At 45.3% G+C, this 18185-nt stretch overlaps 1 protein-coding gene across 2 annotated transcripts in view; it reads right to left on the bottom strand.

The window, feature by feature from the left end:
- The window catches only part of BIN3 (bridging integrator 3), a 118387-nt gene that overhangs the window by 16907 nt on the left and 83295 nt on the right, over positions 1-18185 (bottom strand). For both annotated transcript variants that reach the window (XM_087938683.1, XM_087938684.1), the window contains 2 exons: positions 11103-11244; positions 9458-9592 (listed from right to left, as the gene is read on the bottom strand). In XM_087938683.1, coding sequence (XP_087794809.1) covers positions 9458-9592; positions 11103-11244 — 277 coding nt within the window. The remainder of the gene's footprint in view (positions 1-9457; positions 9593-11102; positions 11245-18185) is intronic.

The raw sequence follows: 18185 nt of genomic DNA, 5'->3' as shown, positions 1-18185 counted from the left end.
ATGAACGGTTACAGGAACCAGGCATGGCTAGTCTAGTGAAGAGGAGGACCAGGGGAGACAGAAGAGCTGTCTTCCAATATTTGAGGGGCTGCCATGGAGAGGAGGAGGGGTCAAGCTATTATCCAAAGCACCTGAAGGCCAGACAAAGAATAATGGATGGAAAGGGATAAAGGAGAGATTCAACCTGGAAATAAGGAGGAATTTTTTGATAGGGAGAACAGTCAACCCGTGGAACAGAAGTTGCCTTCAGAAGTTGTGGGAGCTTCATCACTGGAGGCTTTCAAAAAGAGATTGGACAGCCATTGGTCAGAAGTGGTGTAGGGTCTCCTGCTTGGGTGGGAGGTTGGACTAGATGACCTACAAGGTCCCTTCCAACTCTGTTAATCTGTTCTAACTCACCCTAAGAAAACCTTCTATGGTGATACTAAGTCATGGAACAATGTCTATCCTCACTACTACACAAACCCCAGAAATCTTGAGAAATAAGGAAGTTACACTTCTTGCTGACCAAACTGGTGTGCAGAGGCCACTAACTACCTAAATTGTTTTTTTTACTCCTGGCTGGATTTACGTTTGCTTTTTTAAAAACTTGTACTGATTTTTTTTTCCCACAGCTGCCAAGGCCTGGATCAAGTCCTGGGAGAAACCCTACCTAGTAAATTAAATGTTGCCCAATCGTGCGAAACACAACTGCGTTTAGAAACAAAATAATAGGGAGATAACTGATGAAGAGACGTTGCTGAGAAGCTCGGTAAGCGACCACAATTCTCTTCTTGCTCACATTTAATTGCAAATAAATGAAAACCAGGAAAACTCCCGGGGTGGCCTAGGAGAGGCTCCAACAGGTGGGGAAACCCTGAGGAATCTCAAGAGCTCTTTTACAATCCAGCACGGAGAATGATTCAGAAGCGAAGGTCATCCCACAAAGCTCTCTTAACTAGCGTAGTTGTAACATATTTTGTAAGGGCTTGAAGGCCTTTCATGGAGAGGCCAAGAGGGATTTGGGGGTGGGGTGGGGTGGGTGGGTTTAAAAATAAAACCGACACACAACTCCTGAGTCGATTCCAATTTCACAAATGGTCTTTCAAGCCTAATCAGGACTCGGCATTTCGTTCCATAAGGGACGATTAGTCTGCAACTGAGCGCAAGCTTGTAGTAGCAGGGACCTTCAAAGTGAGACACCCGTGCTTCCCCGAAAATAAGACCCTGCCTTAAATATTTTTTTTAACCACCAAAAAAAGGCACCAGGTCTTATTTTCGGGGGAAGTTATCCACTGACTAACCTCACTGACCGTTTCCTCGGGGGTCAAAATAAATAAATAAAAGGCCCGGCCTTATTTTGTGAGAAACACGGTATCAGTAGGTTGCCATAGAAAAACCTATTAGCCAGAACAAAACAAAAAAGTGCTTCATTAAATCCGTCATGATTCCAATCCAGAAAGAAGAAGAAAAAGAAAGTATTCCAAACGATAGTTTTTTTAAAAAGCCCACACACTTTGTTTGCTGTCCAGGTAGGTGGGTAGATCTCTCTCTCCCCCTCTCTCTCCCTCCATCTCCCTTCCTCTCCCCCTCCCTCCGTCTCCCCTCCATCCTCTCTCCCGCTCTCTCCCTCCCTCTCCTCTCTCTCCCCCTCTCCTTCCCTCTGACTCTCTCCCTGTCTTCCCCTCCCTCCCTCTCCCTCCCTCCCTCCTTCTCCCCTCCCCTCCCTCTCCTTCCCTCTGACTCTCTCCGTCTCCCCCTCCCTCTCTCCCTCCCTTCCTCTCACCTTCACTGTCTCTCTCTCCCTCCCTCTCTCTCCCCTCCCTCCCTTCCTCTCCCTCCCTCCCTCTCTTTCTCTCCCCCGTCCCTCCCTCCTTCCCCTCCGCCTCCCCTTCCATCCCTCTCTCTCCCCTTCCTTCCCATTCTCCCTCCCTCCCTGTCTCTCTCCCTCTGTCTCCCCTTCCCTCCCTCTTCCTCTCTCTCTCTCCCTCCCTTCCTCTCACCCTCACTCTGTCTCTCTCCCCCTCCCTCCCTCCCTCTCTTTCTCTCCCCGTCCCTCCCTCCTTCCCACTCCGCCTCCCCTTCCATCCCTCTCTCTCCCCTTCCTTCCCATTCTCCCTCCCTCCCTGTCTCTCTCCCTCTGTCTCCCCTTCCCTCCCTCTTCCTCTCTCTCTCTCCCTCCCTTCCTCTCACCCTCACTCTGTCTCTCTCCCCCTCCCTCCCTCCCTCTCTTTCTCTCCCCGTCCCTCCCTCCTTCCCACTCCGCCTCCCCTTCCACCCCTCTCTCTCCCTTTCCTTCCCATTCTCCCTCCCTCCCTGTCTCTCTCCCTCTGTCTCCCCTTCCCTCCCTCTTCCTCTCTCTCTCTCTCCCTCCCTTCCTCTCACCCTCACTCTGTCTCTCTCCCCCCTCCCTCCCTCCCCTCTCTTTCTCTCCCCGTCCCTCCCTCCTTCCCACTCCGCCTCCCCTTCCATCCCTCTCTCTCCCTTTCCTTCCCATTCTCCCTCCCTCCCTGTCTCTCTCCCTCTGTCTCCCCTTCCCTCCCTCTTCCTCTCTCTCTCTCCCTCCCTTCCTCTCACCCTCACTCTGTCTCTCTCCCCTCCCTCCCTCCCTCTCTTTCTCTCCCCGTCCCTCCCTCCTTCCCACTCCGCCTCCCCTTCCATCCCTCTCTCTCCCTTTCCTTCCCATTCTCCCTCCCTCCCTGTCTCTCTCCCTCTGTCTCCCCTTCCCTCCCTCTTCTCTCTCTCTCTCCCTCCCTTCCTCTCACCCTCACTCTGTCCTCTCTCCCCCTCCCCCTCCCTCCCTCCCTCTCTTTCTCTCCCCCGTCCCTCCCTCCTTCCCACCTCCGCCTCCCCTTCCATCCCTCTCTCTCCCTTTCCTTCCCATCTCTCCCTCCCTCCCTGTCTCTCTCCCTCTGTCTCCCCTTCCCTCCCTCTTCCTCTCTCTCTCTCCCTCCCTTCCTCTCACCCTCACTCTGTCTCTCTCTCCCCTCCCTCCCTCCCTCTCTTTCTCTCCCCGTCCCTCCCTCCTTCCCACTCCGCCTCCCCTCCCCCCACCCTCTCTCTCCCTTTCCTTCCCATTCTCCCTCCCTCCCTCTCTCTCTCCCTCTGTCTCCCCTTCCCTCCCTCTTCCTCCCCTCCCTCTCCCTCCCTTCCTCTCACCCTCACTCTGTCTCTCTCCCTCTCCCTCCCTCCCTCTCTCTCTTTCTCTCCTCGTCCCTCCCTCCTTCCCACTCCGCCTCCCCTTCCACCCCTCTCTCTCCCTTTCCTTCCCATTCTCCCTCCCTCCCTGTCTCTCTCCCTCTGTCTCCCCTTCCCTCCCTCTTCCTCTCTCTCTCCCTCCCTTCCTCTCACCCTCACTCTGTCTCTCTCCCTTCTCTCTCCCCTCCCTCTCTTTCTCTCCCCGTCCCTCCCTCCTTCCCACTCCACCTCCCCTTCCATCCCTCTCTCTCCCTTTCCTTCCCATTCTCCCTCTCTCCCTCTCTCTAGTGGACTTCTGTCCACAATGAGGACAATTTAGTTTTCTTTTAATCAAAAGAGAAAAGCGGAACCTGGAAGGGTATTTCTAGAGAATGTCCTTGTTAGTTGGGAGGGAAAAAAAATACCTCCGAGGTAAAATATAATCCAGGCACCCCAGAACTAAACCTCTTCTTGAGTATCTTATCTGCCCATGGAAGTTCTCCCGAATTTTTTTTTTTTTACTTAATTTATATCCTGCCTTTCTTTCTATCTGTTGAACACTCAAGGTAGCTGACAGCATACAAAAGGAACAATTAAACGCACTAATTGTGCAATTGTTAGAATAGTTTAAAAGCCTCCCTGAAGAGATGTGTCTTATTGCAAAGAAAACAGCTTTGGCCAAAAATCTGCCTTCTTAAAATCAGCCCCCCCCACACACACACACTTTGGTGGCTCCCGAGATCGTCTTCCTACTGAATGTCCCAAAGATGCCTTTTTTTTGGTTTTTCCTTGAAGATGTTTCCCTTCTCATCCAAGAAGCTTCTTCGGTTCTTAATGAATGGTGGGGGAGGGAAAAGTTTTTTTATGTTCCTTGCAGCCATCCTTCCACAAATCCCATAAACATAAACCTTCCCGTTTGCCACCATTCCGTCAGAACTGAAGAAGCTTCTTGGATGAGAAGGAAAACAATTTCTAGCCAAACAAGGAAGTCCAGTTGCCTTTGGGACAATCAAGATGACTGAGAATCTCCACAGGCATTTCCCCAATAAATGGTTCTCCCCTAGGCTTCTCCAGGCTGGCCTGTCACCGAAAGCCCCAATCCAAGAGACGGGCAACCCCGACGAGTCGATTCCACTGTCCGGGAATGGGATTAAGGCCCTTTAAACAGGTCTCTTCTTTGCATTTTTATCCAGAAAAACCAAGTCATGGGCAGCAGTGGGATTTAGCCGGTTCGCCCCGGTTTGGACGAACTGGGTGTTAAAATTTACATCTGGTTCGCTGAACCGGTAGTTGAATCGACTGGCTGGCCCTGCGCACCATGCCCCTCCCTCCTCGGAGTCTCCACGCGGCCCGTTTTGGGTGCAGGGTGCGCATGGAGGCTCTGGGAGGATGAAAATGGGCCTCCAAGAAGTCCGGAAACGGGCCTGTTTTTGGCTTCCGGAGGCCCTTTGGAGCCCGGGGGAGGCTGTTTTCACCCTCCCCGGCCTGAGGGATGCCTCCGGACTCTGGGGAAGGTGAAAACCGGCCTTCCCAATAGGCCACGCCCACCATGGCCACGCCCACCCAGCAACCGGGCAGAGAACCGGTTGCTGGGATTTCTGTACTGCACCCCGGGGCACAGCCTTCCCGTACGGGCTGCAGACTTGGCAAACGGTCTCACCTCTTAGAAAAGACTGAAGTGGGAAAGAACAGATGGAGAGATTCCCGCTCTGTAACACGATCCTGGGCAGAACAAAATCTAAAACTTAATGAGGTTTGAAAAAAAGAGAGAGAGAGAGAAAGAGAGAGAGAGAGAGACCGGGAGGAGGGAGAAAGAATGCCAGACGGGGCGGCACTGGAGCCCTTTGGACCTGACCTTCTCCTTGCTCTGATCTCAAAGCCTTTGGAAGGATCCGATCGGGTGGCTTCCGGCAGGATTACACGCTCTCCTTTATTTAAGCTAAATCCACCGCCTCCTGCCCCCAAGGGATTGTGATCCCATTTCTAACGCTGTGTTAAAACTATCTGGGTAGGGTCAGCCTGAGTTTGATGACTCCCATGACTGTAAACCTTGTGTCTGGAACTTACGGGAATGGTAGTTTAGTCGTTTGGAACACCAACTGTTAAAACTGCTAAAGCATCCTACCTATCAATGAACTACTTCAGCTTCAACCAGAATAACACAGGGGCAAACAGTAGATGCAAACTCAAAGTAAACCGCTCCAAACTCGATTGCAGAAAATGCGATTTCAGAAACAGAGTGATCAATGCCTGGAACTCATTCCCTGACTTTGTTGTTACATCCTCAAAACTTCAATAGAATAGAAATTCTTTATTGGCCAAGTGTGATTGGACACACAAGGAATTTGTCTTGGTGCAAATGCTCTCAGGGTACATAAAAAGAAAAGATACATTCGTCAAGAATCATAAGGTGCAACACTTAATGATAGTCGTAGGGTACAACAAGTGATCAAATCATACTCGGAAACAGTCAATATAGATCGTTAGGATACAAGCGACAAAGTTACAGTCAGACAGTCACAAGTGGGAGGGGATGGGCGATAAGGAGTGATGGGAAGATTAATAGTAATAGTAATGCAGACTTTGTAAATAGTTAAATAGTGTTGAGGGAATTATCTGTTTAGCAGAGTGATGGCATTCGGGGGGAAAAACGTCCTTGTGTCTAGTTGTTCTGGTGTGCAGGATTCTATTGTGTTGTTTTGAGGGAAGGAGTTGAAACAGTTTATGCCCAGGATGTGAGGGCTCTGTAAATATTTTCACAGCCCTCTTTTTGACTTGTGCAGTATACAGGTCCCCCAATTGAAGGCAGGTTGGTAGTACTTGTTTTTTCTGCAGTCCTAATTACTCTCTGAAGTCTGTGTCTGTCTTGTTCTAACCCTAACCTTAACCCTAACCTTAAGCTGTCTACCGTGGGCCTCACTCCCTTCCTAAGAGGTCTGTAAGGGGGCGTGCATAAGCGCACCAGCGTGCCCACCGTCCCTGTCCTACTGTTCCCATTTATTCCTACACATTTATTATGTATATACTTATAGCAGTTTATACTTATATGTTTATATGTTATGTTCATACTTATATTTGTTTTCTCATACATGCTTGACAAACTAACTAACTAACTAACTAACTAACTAACTAAAATAAAATAAAATAAAATAAAATAAAATAAAATAAATAAATTGTGCCTCTCCCTGCTAGAGGAAGGCTAAATCTTGGCTCAACTAATTCTCTTTTAACACTCTGCTTCTTCCTTCAAGAAGCATCTACCCAGATAGTTTTAACACAGTGTTAGAAATGGGAGCACAATTCCTCGGGGAGGGATTTTAACTTAAATCAGGGGTGTGAAACTCAAGGCTTACGGGCCGAATTTGGCCGGCAGGGTGCTTAGATCTGGCCCGCAGTGCTGGCCTGGAAACAGCAAAGGACTGGTCCGCAGTGCCTCCGTTTTTTGCTGACAGAGGACTAGCAAAACAAACTTTTTTTAAAAAAGAGAGAGAAACGTTTCCCCTTTTGCATTTGAGCATGCAAGAAGGGACAGGAAAGGAGAAAGGGAAAGAGGAAAGACAAAGAAAAAGAAGGGAAGGTGGAAGGAAAAATAAGGAAAGAGAGAATGAAGAGGGAAGGAAAAAAGAAGAAAAGGAAGGAAGGAAGGAAGGAAGGAAGGAAGGAAGGAAGGAAGGAAGGAAGGAAGGAAGGAAGGAAGGAAGGAAGGACATTTCTTGTTTATTAAGACTTTTCCTAAAATCATCCCAATTGTTGCACAGTTCAATTTTTGGTTACATTTTCTTTGTGTCTTTACGGTTTACAGAACTGGGTTTTCCAGTATCTAAATCAGGAGCGTCCAATTGTGGCAATTTTAAGACCTGTGGACTTCAACTCCTAGGATTCCTCAGCCAGCAATGCTTTTAAATGCTTTTGGATGCTTTTAATATTCCATATTATTGCTGTTATAATATATTCTCTTTTACTCTTGAAAAATTGCTCTTTGCAAAATGTTAATAACGTGTTGATTATTTTGCGATAGTCACCCAATGTTATTTGTAAAAAAAAAAAAAGTGACGCAGGGCACAAACAAGGGTAAAGCAACATTAAAGAAACAGCTGTGTTTAGGTGTGTGAGAGGAAAGAACCCCGAAATCACGTGTGGAGAAGAGCATAACTACCGCCACAATAAAACAAAATAAAGAATTTTGCATGTATTCTCGCAATTGCATCATTCCTGGGGTTGAAAAGCAATCAACCTATAAAATATTAGTCTTTTGAAATAAGCATTAAAATTACACATTGGACAACTCCAAGCTTCCATCGATCTGTGTGTTTGTGTCACCTCCGATCATGAGGTAACATAACGAACAGTTCAATACAAATAATCCTTGACTTAATGACCAGTTTCTGTTGCTAACCGAGACAGTTATTAAGTGGACTTTGCCACATTTTACATTTCTTGCCACAGTTAAGTGAATCACTGCAGTTCTTAAGTTAGCTGTCAACTCATAAAACATTTTGTATACACGTTTTATAGTTGTCAACAGAAAGAAGAGGGGGGAGTTTCAAAGAGGAGGCAGCAGTGTGGAATCGAAAGTACGTTCCATTCATATTTTCTTCAAAGACTGATTAGATGGCTGAAGCTTCTGCTGTGCAAAAATCTAATTGGAGAGCATGATTGATGACTCTTGGCTATGGACGCTTTTCATTGGATGATACCCCCAGAGGGGTGGGGTGGGGAAAGCAGGATCAAGGGTGACAGTGAATTATGTATCTCAGAGTTGGCTATGCCCAGGTAAATGCCAGATGTAGAATGTTACCTTCAAATAAAATCTTTTTCAGTTTTCCGAGTGTGGCTCGAAGCTCATGATTTAATTGGAGTAAGTGCCGGAATCCTGACATTAGTAATACGGTTGTTAAGTGAGTCTGGCTTCCACATGGACTTTGTTAGAAGCTCGCAAAAGGAGATCACGTAACTCTGAGACATTGCAACCATATGAGTCAGTTGCCAAGCCTCTGAATTTTGGTCATGTTCAGGATGCTGCAATGGTCTACGGGAGAAAAACAGTCATGCCACTTTTGTCAGGATTCCAGTGATCGCCCTAATGAAATCATGAGCCTTGAGCCAAACTTCAAAGAGTTCATTAGAATGCGACATACTGGCACGACCTGTATGAAGCCGATTCTGGCATATGTAATTATAGTCACCTCTGATCCAGCTTCCCCCCTTCCCCCCTTGGTGTGCCATAAATCAGTTTCTCCAATTAAGCACGCACACGGGCTAGGTGTCATCCAACATATTCTCCAATTAAAGTTTTTCCCAGGCAAAACCTTCAGTAGCTTAGCTACAATTTTTTAAAAAAATTTTTAAAAGCTTTTATTGAAATTAAAATATTAAAATAAAAACCTATCTATAAAAAGAAAATAAGTTGGTACAATGATACTTTAACAAAATCTGCCGCATACAAAGAAAACCAATACAAGATGTTTCACCACTGGCAACAAGGCTTGCAAAGATGTATCCCAAACTAACTGTTGGAAACAAATGCAAGGTACTTTTTTCCATGTCTGGTGGCTATTCCCGGAAATTAAAAAACACTGGATCAAAATACGTACAAAAATGGTTAAACGAAATCACCCACTGTCGAACAGAGTTGAATTGTTTCTTCTAGGGATTATTAAGAGTAAACATCCCCAAAAGATTAAATATTTGACTTTACATATTATTACGGCAGCAAAAATTACACTAGCACAAGCCTGGAAAATGTCTCATATACAGTCAGATTGTTTAATAATTTTAAAATTTTTTGAATGTGCAGAAATGGATAGACTCACCATAGATCTGAATAACAAGGAGGACTCGGAGTATTATGCAACTTGGAAACAATTGGTATCAATGGATAGACAGTAGAAATATGAAAGGTATAGGTTAAAAATAAGTTAAAAATTTTTTTTCTTTTCTCTCGTGTTGTATTTGTATATGATTAATGAGAACCTGTTGAAATGGATGAACATTTGGAATGTATGAATATAGCCAAGATTTATTTTTGTACTGTCTGAGAACGATGGTGAATTGTAGCTACAATCTTTTTTAAGATAACGTTGGAATATGCTTCTAAGTTCATTTGCTGTAGGAATGTTTTACACATTGACAACTTCTTTTAGTGCTGTTGTTAACTATGACAGTCACTAAACGAACTGTTATAAGTCAAGGACCACCTGTAGAAAAGTTTAAAAAAAAAACTGAACCGTTTTTTTTTAGCATACACTTAGGAAAACAAAAACCAAAAATGGGAAAAGAGATGACAGCCCCTCTACCTTACCTGTGCCCGGATCAGAGATTCAAAACTGGGCTTGAAATAATCGATGCGGCTGCTATAAAACTTGGGCATCTCTTCCAGAAGTTGCTTGTTCTTGGCCTCAAAGTCATCCTTCACTGGCCTCAGTTCTTCTCGGGCCTAGAGGAACCAAAAAAGAAGTGTGTGAAGAGGAGAAGGAGGAGATCTCAAAATGTTGTCCTCCTGGGCTAGGTCCTTCTGTGCTGGGCATAAATTGATCCCCATCTATACCTCGCCAAACTCAATTTCATTGAGGGCTGTATCAGGGGCTGTGATTGACCTTGGGTGGGGGGGCAGACAGGCACGGCTGACTGGGTGGGGGCGTGGCCAACTGCGGAGGCGTGGCCATCTTGACCACCACTCCCCAAACTGCTGGCATGTTTCCTCTTTGCATTGGGTAGACCGGGCTGAAGCTATGCTGGCTCAATCTTTTCACAACTTATCCAGCCCGCGGGCCTTGAGTTTGACACCCCTGATCTGGAATGACTCTCAGAGACCCAAAGCACCTATCTCTGACCTGTTGTCCACCAGATAGGTCTGTGATGGCGAACCTATGGCATGGGTGCCGCAGGTGGCACGCAGAGCCATTTGTATGGGTATGTGCGCCCCAGCCAAACTAACCTGCACTGTGCCTGTGCACGCCTCCCATCTGATTTTCGGCCCGTTTGAGGCCTTTTTCACCCTCCTCTGAGCGCGAGGGAAGCCTCTGCAGCCTTTGGAGGCCGAAAAACGGGGCCATTTTCAGCACTTCTGATATTTCTGGAAATACCAGAAGTGTTGAAACGGGTCCATTTTTCGGCCTCCAAAGGCTGCAGAGGCTTCCCTCGAGCCCATGGAAGGGCGAAAACGGCCTTCCTCTGGCTCCAGAGACCCTCCAGAGATTGAAAACAGACACTTCCGGTATTTCAGGAAGGCCGTTTTTCAGCCTCCTGAGGCTTCAGAGGTTTCCCTCGAGCCTCCGGGAGGGTGAAAAAGGCCTCAAACAGGCCAAAAATTAGCGGGGAGGCAGGCACAGGCACAATGCAGGTCAGGGGGCGGGGTGGTGGTGGTGTTGCGCGCGCATGAGCAGGTGGGGCAGGGTGCATTGCATTGTGGGTGCTGGCGCACAAGCATTCAGCACACCACAACAAAAAGGCTCACCATCACTGAGATAGGTATTCCCAGCTGGTAGACCTCCGAAGGACTTTAATTCTGCCTCACACAAGCGTTTAGTACCAATATCGAACTACTGAGGAAATAATCCGAAGTATTATGCTACTGCAGTGTGACTGTTGTGCAGATGACAAGATAGTCCTAAAGTTTCCATCTAAATTCTGATGAATGCTGTAGAGTTTCCCAACCTTACTGGATTGGCGGCCTGGAGTGGTGGTCGGTGGGGGGTGAAGAAAGGGTGATTTTGTGGGAGGGGCAGGTGTGCGCAAGCTCCGTTCTCCTGTGCAGGGCAACCAAAGGAGACTCAGCCAATCAGCCTGGACTTGGGAGGCAGAGAAGAGATGGGGGCGGGGCCAGTCAGAGGCGGTATATGCCGGTTCTCCAAACTCCTCAACATTTCTGCTACAGGTTCTCCAGAACTGGTCAGAACCTGCTGAATACCACCTCTGTCGCAAGCTCTGTGAATGCTCTTTAATACCTGGTGTAATTTGGTCAAGATGGGGCCTGTCTTCTCTTTTTCTTCATACTTCTCCACCTTGGATTGCAGCCGTTTGTAATCTTGCAGGACTTGTTCGCGACGCTTTACCGCCATATTTAGACTGGGGAAGACACCGCTGAATCTGTGGGGATTTTTAAAAAACAATTTTGATATTCTCTATCTTGTACAGTATTTAGGTTAATTCTTCACTGAGAACTTTTTTTTTCTTGAGGAACAAAAGCTGGATGCAAATTATTATTATTGTTGTTGTCATTGTTATTTTACTACGGAGAAATAAGCTTTTCCTCTTATTCTTTCTCTCCTAGGATCTCAGACACTGGGAGTAATCTATGCTCTTCACTCTGTTGGAAGTTACAACCTACCCCACTCCTAGGAAAATGAAATATTTTAGAATATATTTAAAAAGGCAGAATATTTTCCCCAAAAGAGAAGTAGAAACTCAGAAGCAGAAACTCACCTCAGAAGCAGAAGCTCCCCCCGCCTTTGTTAATGGGTACGCCATTAAGGCCTGGCCCAGAGTATTCTACATAACAAAGCCCTCTACCCATCTTACCACATGGCCTGGGGCGATTCAGGTGAAGCCATGTGGTCCAGACAAAGCCTACAAAGTTAGCGAAGACCCCCATCCCTATGAGTCTGACAGCCAATGGGATACATTTCTTGCACAGGAACAAGAAACACTAAGGTGTGGCCCAACAGAGGGAATAAAACTTAAAGGTCTCTCATTATCCCTCCTTTTCCTTCACCCAACACTGAAGTATGTGATTGTCCTTTTCACCCAGGGGCTCCAAGCCATGTGGTCCTGTCCACCATTAAACCATCTTTCCAAACAGCCTCCATCTTTTCAAGTGTGTTTCTTCCCCACTTGGAACTGAACCCAGAAGGACATTTCTTCCAACAACTCTTACGCATAAAACCACCTAGTTGAGATACTAGTTGGCTCAAGCTGACTTACAGGAAACCTGGATGCCAATCGGGGGTTTTAAGCCATATGTTTCCAGCGTGATCCAGAGCTTTGTTGAATACTCTCTATACAGTGTGTGTTGCTTCTCAAGATAAACGAAAGAACCACAGCGTGGATATTTATCTGGCACTGAAAAATTTCCTGCCACTGTGAAGCTTCGCCATCGACGTTTTCCCAAATCGCGTGGCGGTTTCCCACAAGCAGGCACATCTCAATCGCGCCCGTTTTGACAAGTCGGTTCAGGAAACGGTGGCGCTCTGCTCCAGCCACAAAATCAAATCAAGGGCTATTTCAGAATGCCTTTTTGTTTTGGTGTTGAATATCCTCCAATCCCATCAATTACCATCAAAGGCACATGTTTTTCCTTTCTGCAACCGTTTCTTTTACAGCACATGTTATAAAGCAAAAAGGCAAGATAACATACAAGCCGCAAAGAATGTCATTTTAAATAGGTTAGGAGCCTTAAAAAGAAAAGAAAAGAAAAGAAAACCAGCCAGGGTGTGAACGAAGCAGTCTTGTCCCTAAAAAAGCAGAGCAGATCGTAAATATTAATCTTGCCTCATTCAGGGATGGGGCCTTCATTGTTTGTTCAGGGAGGGACGCTCAACCCTGACACAATGAGCTATTAAGCACTTCAGCCCATTAACTGCAACAGGAGCTAGATTAATAATCCTTGCATAATTCTGGAATGGATCCCCGCTGGATGCAGAGGTGGCAAGAGAAGTACAAATAAGTTATGGCTGTTGAAACCTCCAAAAAAAAAGAAAAAAAAAGGATCTCAGTCAACTTTTCTCAACTTCAAATCTTTCCAACTACGGTTTCCATTAACGCACTGAGCATGGCCATAAGTTTAGTTTCGTTTACTTTATTGTCACTGCACCTTGTACAACGAAATTAAAAGCCACCTTCAGTATACATTATGATTATGAAAATAAACACAAACACACATCCTTCACATTCTATACATTGAATTGAAAACCCCCAATATAGAGTAGAGTAGAGTAGAGTAGAGTAGAGTAGAGTAGAGTAGAGTAGAGTAGAGTAGAGTAGAGTAGAGTAGAGTAGAGCAGAATAGAATAGAGTAGAACAGAGTTCCTTATTGGACAAGTGTGATTGCACACATGAGGAATTCTTGGTGCAAATGCTCTCAGTATACATAAAAGAAAAGATACATTCGTCAAGAGTCAAGAATCATCAGGTACAACACTTATTGATAGTCATAGAGTACAAATAAGCAATCAAATCATACTAGGAAACAGTCAATAAAAATCGTAAGGACACAAGCGACAAAGTTACAGTCATACAATCACAAGTGAGAGGGGATGGACGATAAGGAGTGATGAGAAGATTAATAGTAATAGTAGTGCAGACTTAATAAATAGCTGGACACTGTTGAAGGAATTATTCGTTTAGCAGAATGATGGCATTCTAGAAAAAAACTGTCCTTGTGTCTAGTAGTTCTGATGTGCAGTGCTCTATAGTGTTGTTTTGAGCGTAGGAGTTGAAACAGTTTATATCTGGGGTGTGAGGGGTCTGTAGATATTTTCACAGCCCTCTTTGTGACTTGTGCAGTATACAAGTCCTCGATGGAAGGCAGGTTGGTAGTAATGTTTTTTTCTGCAGTCCTAATTACTAATTTTGCACTAATATTGCACTATACAGTAGAATTCAACAAAGCTACTGCCCTGGGATAGAAACTGTTTTTCAGCCATATTTGTTTTTTTCAGCCTCGTTGTTTTTATTATCCTGTACCGTCTGCCAGATGGTAACAGTTCAAAAAAAAAAAGGAGGTTAGCCTGATCTCGGGAAGTTCAATTAATTGGTTTGGTTCTGGAAGAAAAGGCAATGAGATGGTGCTCTTTTTGGAGATGTGGATGAGGAGGAAGAGGAGGAGGAGGAGGAAGAGGAGCAGGGGTTTGACAACAAGATAAAATTCTGATCAAGCACAGCGACATTACTGTCTTCATTTAAACGGCACCTTCATAAGAGTTATCCAACAGGAATGATCCGGCTTTGTGTGCATTTCCTGTTTTTCAAGGATGTATATATGCATGTGTGTGGACATACATGTGCTCCTGTTGATCCCAGCATCTCTCGCTACTGATGGAGGATATTAGTTGGTGCAGTTCACTGGAAACTGAACATTGACAAATTCTGTGTCTGAATTTTACTAAAGGTAAAGGTTCCCCTTGCACATGCATGCTCGTTGTTTCCGGCTCTAGGGGTCGGTGCTCATCTCCGTTACAAAGCCAAAGAGCCAGCGCTGTCCAAAGACGTTTCTGTGGTCATGTGGTCGTCATGACTAAATGCCAAAGGCTCACAGAGGAACACTGTTCCTTTCCCACCAAAGGGGTCCCTATTTTCCTACTTGCATTTTTGTTATGTGCTTTCGAATTGCTACGTTGGCAGAAGCTGGGACAAGTAACGGGAGCTGACTCTGTTACACAGCGCTAGGGATTCGAACCACTGAACTGCCAACCTTTCTGATCGACTGCCCTCAGCCTCCAGGACTGGCCCCGGTTCCTTCCCAACCTCCTCACTACTGCCTGACTCTGCTGCCAGGTCCACCAGCCGCCAGCAGGCCACAACACAGCCATCATAAATGTGCCAAGCACTTGAATTGCAATCGTGTGGCTTCAAGAACCAATTGTGGGAAACAATCCTTAGTCCCCTTTTCAGCATCGTCATAACTTCCAACTTTTGCTAAACAAGTGGCCGTTAAACAAAGACCAACCGTAAACATATGGTGGCTGCGCACTCTAGAGGAAGCAGTATACCATGAGCTGTAAGTGCCCACAATGTGTGCAAAGCAACTGGAATGCAGAGAATATATGTTCTCACTAAGACTGCCCTCTGAAAACGAAATTTCCCAGAAAAATTGCTTTTAGAATTCCACAGCTGAAGATAAATAATAATAAAAAAACCATTAATAAGGTTCTTACTGAGCCTCTATAATGCAGAGATCTAAGTATATCAAACATTATGCTAACCGTTCCCCGCCCCTCTTTCTACTTCTTCTTCCCACCTCTTTGTTGGTACACCATGTTGTGCTCTTAGCTATTTCAAAAGCTGCTGCACCATGAAAACTAATCTACAAAACCGACTCACCTGTAAATACCCTATACGAAAGACATTAACAGCGGGAAAAGTAATGCAGTATTATTTAATACAAAGAGCTATTGACACTCGCTTCTATACTTAGATTTCCACAGTGGCGAGAAGGACTTGGATTTCACAGACTAACTACACAATCCATGCTGGGCTACAGTTGCTATAGATTTATACCATGCTGCAGATTTAAGGCCTATGAAAGACTGGAATCCTACTGCATATGCGTGTAGATTGCTCCAGCTTTTCCTTTTATGTTAATTTAAATTTCCCCCCTCCTTTTTGTGTCATTAATGGAGAGATTGATGGAGGTAGTAAACTAGCATGCTGGCAAGAAAGGGTAACTATACGCTCTTCTTACTAATGCCGTAGTTTTCTAGGTGTTGAGAAATGTATCTGTAAAGAATGTGATTTCATCTTTAAAAGTCCTCACCTATGGTCTGAATCTCATGGCTTCGAAAACTTGTTTTCTACTTATACCAGCCATCGTTTAACAGATTAATAGAGTTGGACGGGACCTTGTCTGGGTCGATTCGTTCACATCTTAATTTCCTAATTTCTACCTCTATTATCCAACCATTGATAAAATACAAAAGTTTGAAAGTATTCTGTCTTTTTTTTAATCTTCAGTGTTAATCTGTCCATTTCTGCACAGTCCAATATATTTTTTAATTATATTTTCTTCTGTAGGTATTTCCTCACTTTTCCAACGCTGCGCAAATAAGAGCTGGAAGGGACCTTGTACGTCATCAAGATCAACCCCTTTGCCGAAGCAGGAGACCCTACACCATATCTGACAGAGGGCAGTGGAATCTCTTCTTGAAAGCTTCCAGTGATGAAGCTCCCATAACTTCCAAAGGTAACTTCTGTTCCGTTGGTTGATTGTTTCTCCTTATTTCCAGGTTGAATGTCTCCATGATCAGTTTCCATCCATTATTCATTGTCTGGCCTTCAAAGGTGCTTTGGAAAATAGCTTGACCCCTTCCTCCTCTCTGTGGCAGCCCCTCAAATATTGGAAGACTGCTATCATGTCTCCCCTGGTCCTTCTCTTCCCTAGACTAGCCATGCCCAGTTCCTGCAACCGTTCATCATACGTTTTAGTATTTAAAGCAGAGGTCTCCAAATGTGGCAACTTTACGACTAGTGGACTTCAATGCCCAGAATTCCTCAGCCAGCAAAGCTCTGAGGAACTCTGGGAGTTGAAGTCCACAAGTTTTAAAGTTGCCAGGGTTGGAGACCTCTGCTTAAACAGACCTCCTATGCAGGTGGCAGAAACAGGAGAATCGCACCAGGGGAGACCTAATGCTACATTCTAAACACCCAATTCTGGTTTTGCTGCCTGCATAAGTAGTTGCCTTGTTGCCAAACCTTATGACCATCCCAGAACTTCTATAGAACAGAGGTCTCCAAACTTGGCAACATTAAGACCTGTGGACTTCAACTCCCAGAATTCTGGAAGTTGAAGTCCACAAGTCTTAAAGTTGCCATGTTTGAGGACCCCTAATTTAAAGAGTCTTTCTCCCTCTTGAGAAGGCATTTACAGAAGACCAAAACATCATCCCTGAAGGCATCTGGAACCTGAATGACACAGATTATCAGCATGTTTCTTTCACTGCAAACCCTTTATCAAGCATCAGTGGATCCATCCTTGCATTCAATTCGGTTTTTCTCTGCCCCGACTCCAAATCATGGGGAAAACAAAACAAAACACCACGTAGCATCAGAGCAGAACTGAGACATGAAGTCAACCCAACCAAGCATCAACTCTGAATCTGGAAAAACGGCCCCTCAGTCCTGCCAAAAAGGAGACAATGAGGAGACAATCTTGCTTCCTGAAACGTCCTTGTTTCCTTCCTAAAAACCTCGGTGGTCTTTAGGCCTGCGCTGAATGCAAACCACGTAAAATGGAATGCGGGTTGAAGCTGTGGTTTCATTCAAATCAAACTGTCTCCTATCCGGCAAGGAAGAACCTTGGTGACCAAGCACGAGTCCGGCAGGACCATGATGGTCAAAACTTCCCCAGTGTCTGAAATCTCAGTTTGGGCTTTGGAGCAGCACGTGCCTATTAATTTACTTTTTAAAAAGCCATTCACCCATTTGCCAATGGTCTAAATAGTAATGCCAGAGTCATCGTAATGCATTCATTACGCACTCTGGGGTGAGGTGAAGGGTAAAAGTGCTTCATGCATGTTTTCCAAGAACGTCACAATAGCCTGGGAAGCGAGACGGTGCTCACTGCTCTAGAGAACCAAATGCAAAACTTTCTTAAAGCTACTAACTCAGGTGACTGATACAGGTGAAAACCGAATCAGCCATGTTGTCAGGATTCCGGCAGTTACTCCAATTAAATCATGAGCTTCGAGCCACACTCCCAAAACTAAAGATTTATTTGAAGGTAACATTGTACGTCCGGCACTAACCTGGGCGTAGCCAACTCTGAGATACATAATTCACTGTCACCCTTGATCCTGCTTTCCCCACCCCACCCCTCTGGGGGTATCATCCAACGAAACACGTCCATAGCCAAGAGTCATCAATCATGCTCTCCAATTCGATTTTTGCTTGGCAGAAGCTTCAGCCATCTAATCAGTCTTTGAAGAAAATATGAATGGAATGTACTTTCGATTCCACACTGCCGCCTGCTCTTTCAAACTCCCCCCTCTTCTTTCTGTAAAAAGAAACTATAAAAAGTGTATACAAAATGTTTTCTGAGTTGACGCATGTTTTGAGAGGCTGCCACAAGAGAGGAAGGGATCAAGCTATTCTCCAAAGCACCTGAAGGCCAGACGGGGGGGAATAATGGATGGAAACTGATCAAGGAGGAGAGGTTCAACCTAAAAATAAAGAGAAATTTTCTGACAGTGAGAACCATCAACCAATGGAACCAAAGTTGCCTTCGGAAGTTGCAGAGACTTCATCACTTGAGGGTTTCAAGAAGAGACTGGACTGCCATTTCACAAAAATGTTGTAAGGTCTTCTGCTTGGGCAGG

The sequence above is a fragment of the Pseudonaja textilis genome, chromosome 9 (genome assembly GCF_049901715.1).
Source record: "Pseudonaja textilis isolate UNSWEBS1 chromosome 9, rPseTex1.2, whole genome shotgun sequence".
NCBI classification, from domain to species: Eukaryota; Metazoa; Chordata; class Lepidosauria; order Squamata; family Elapidae; genus Pseudonaja; species Pseudonaja textilis.
The sequence above is the reverse complement of the archived record's forward strand: the minus strand, read 5'-3'. Positions and strand labels throughout refer to the sequence as shown.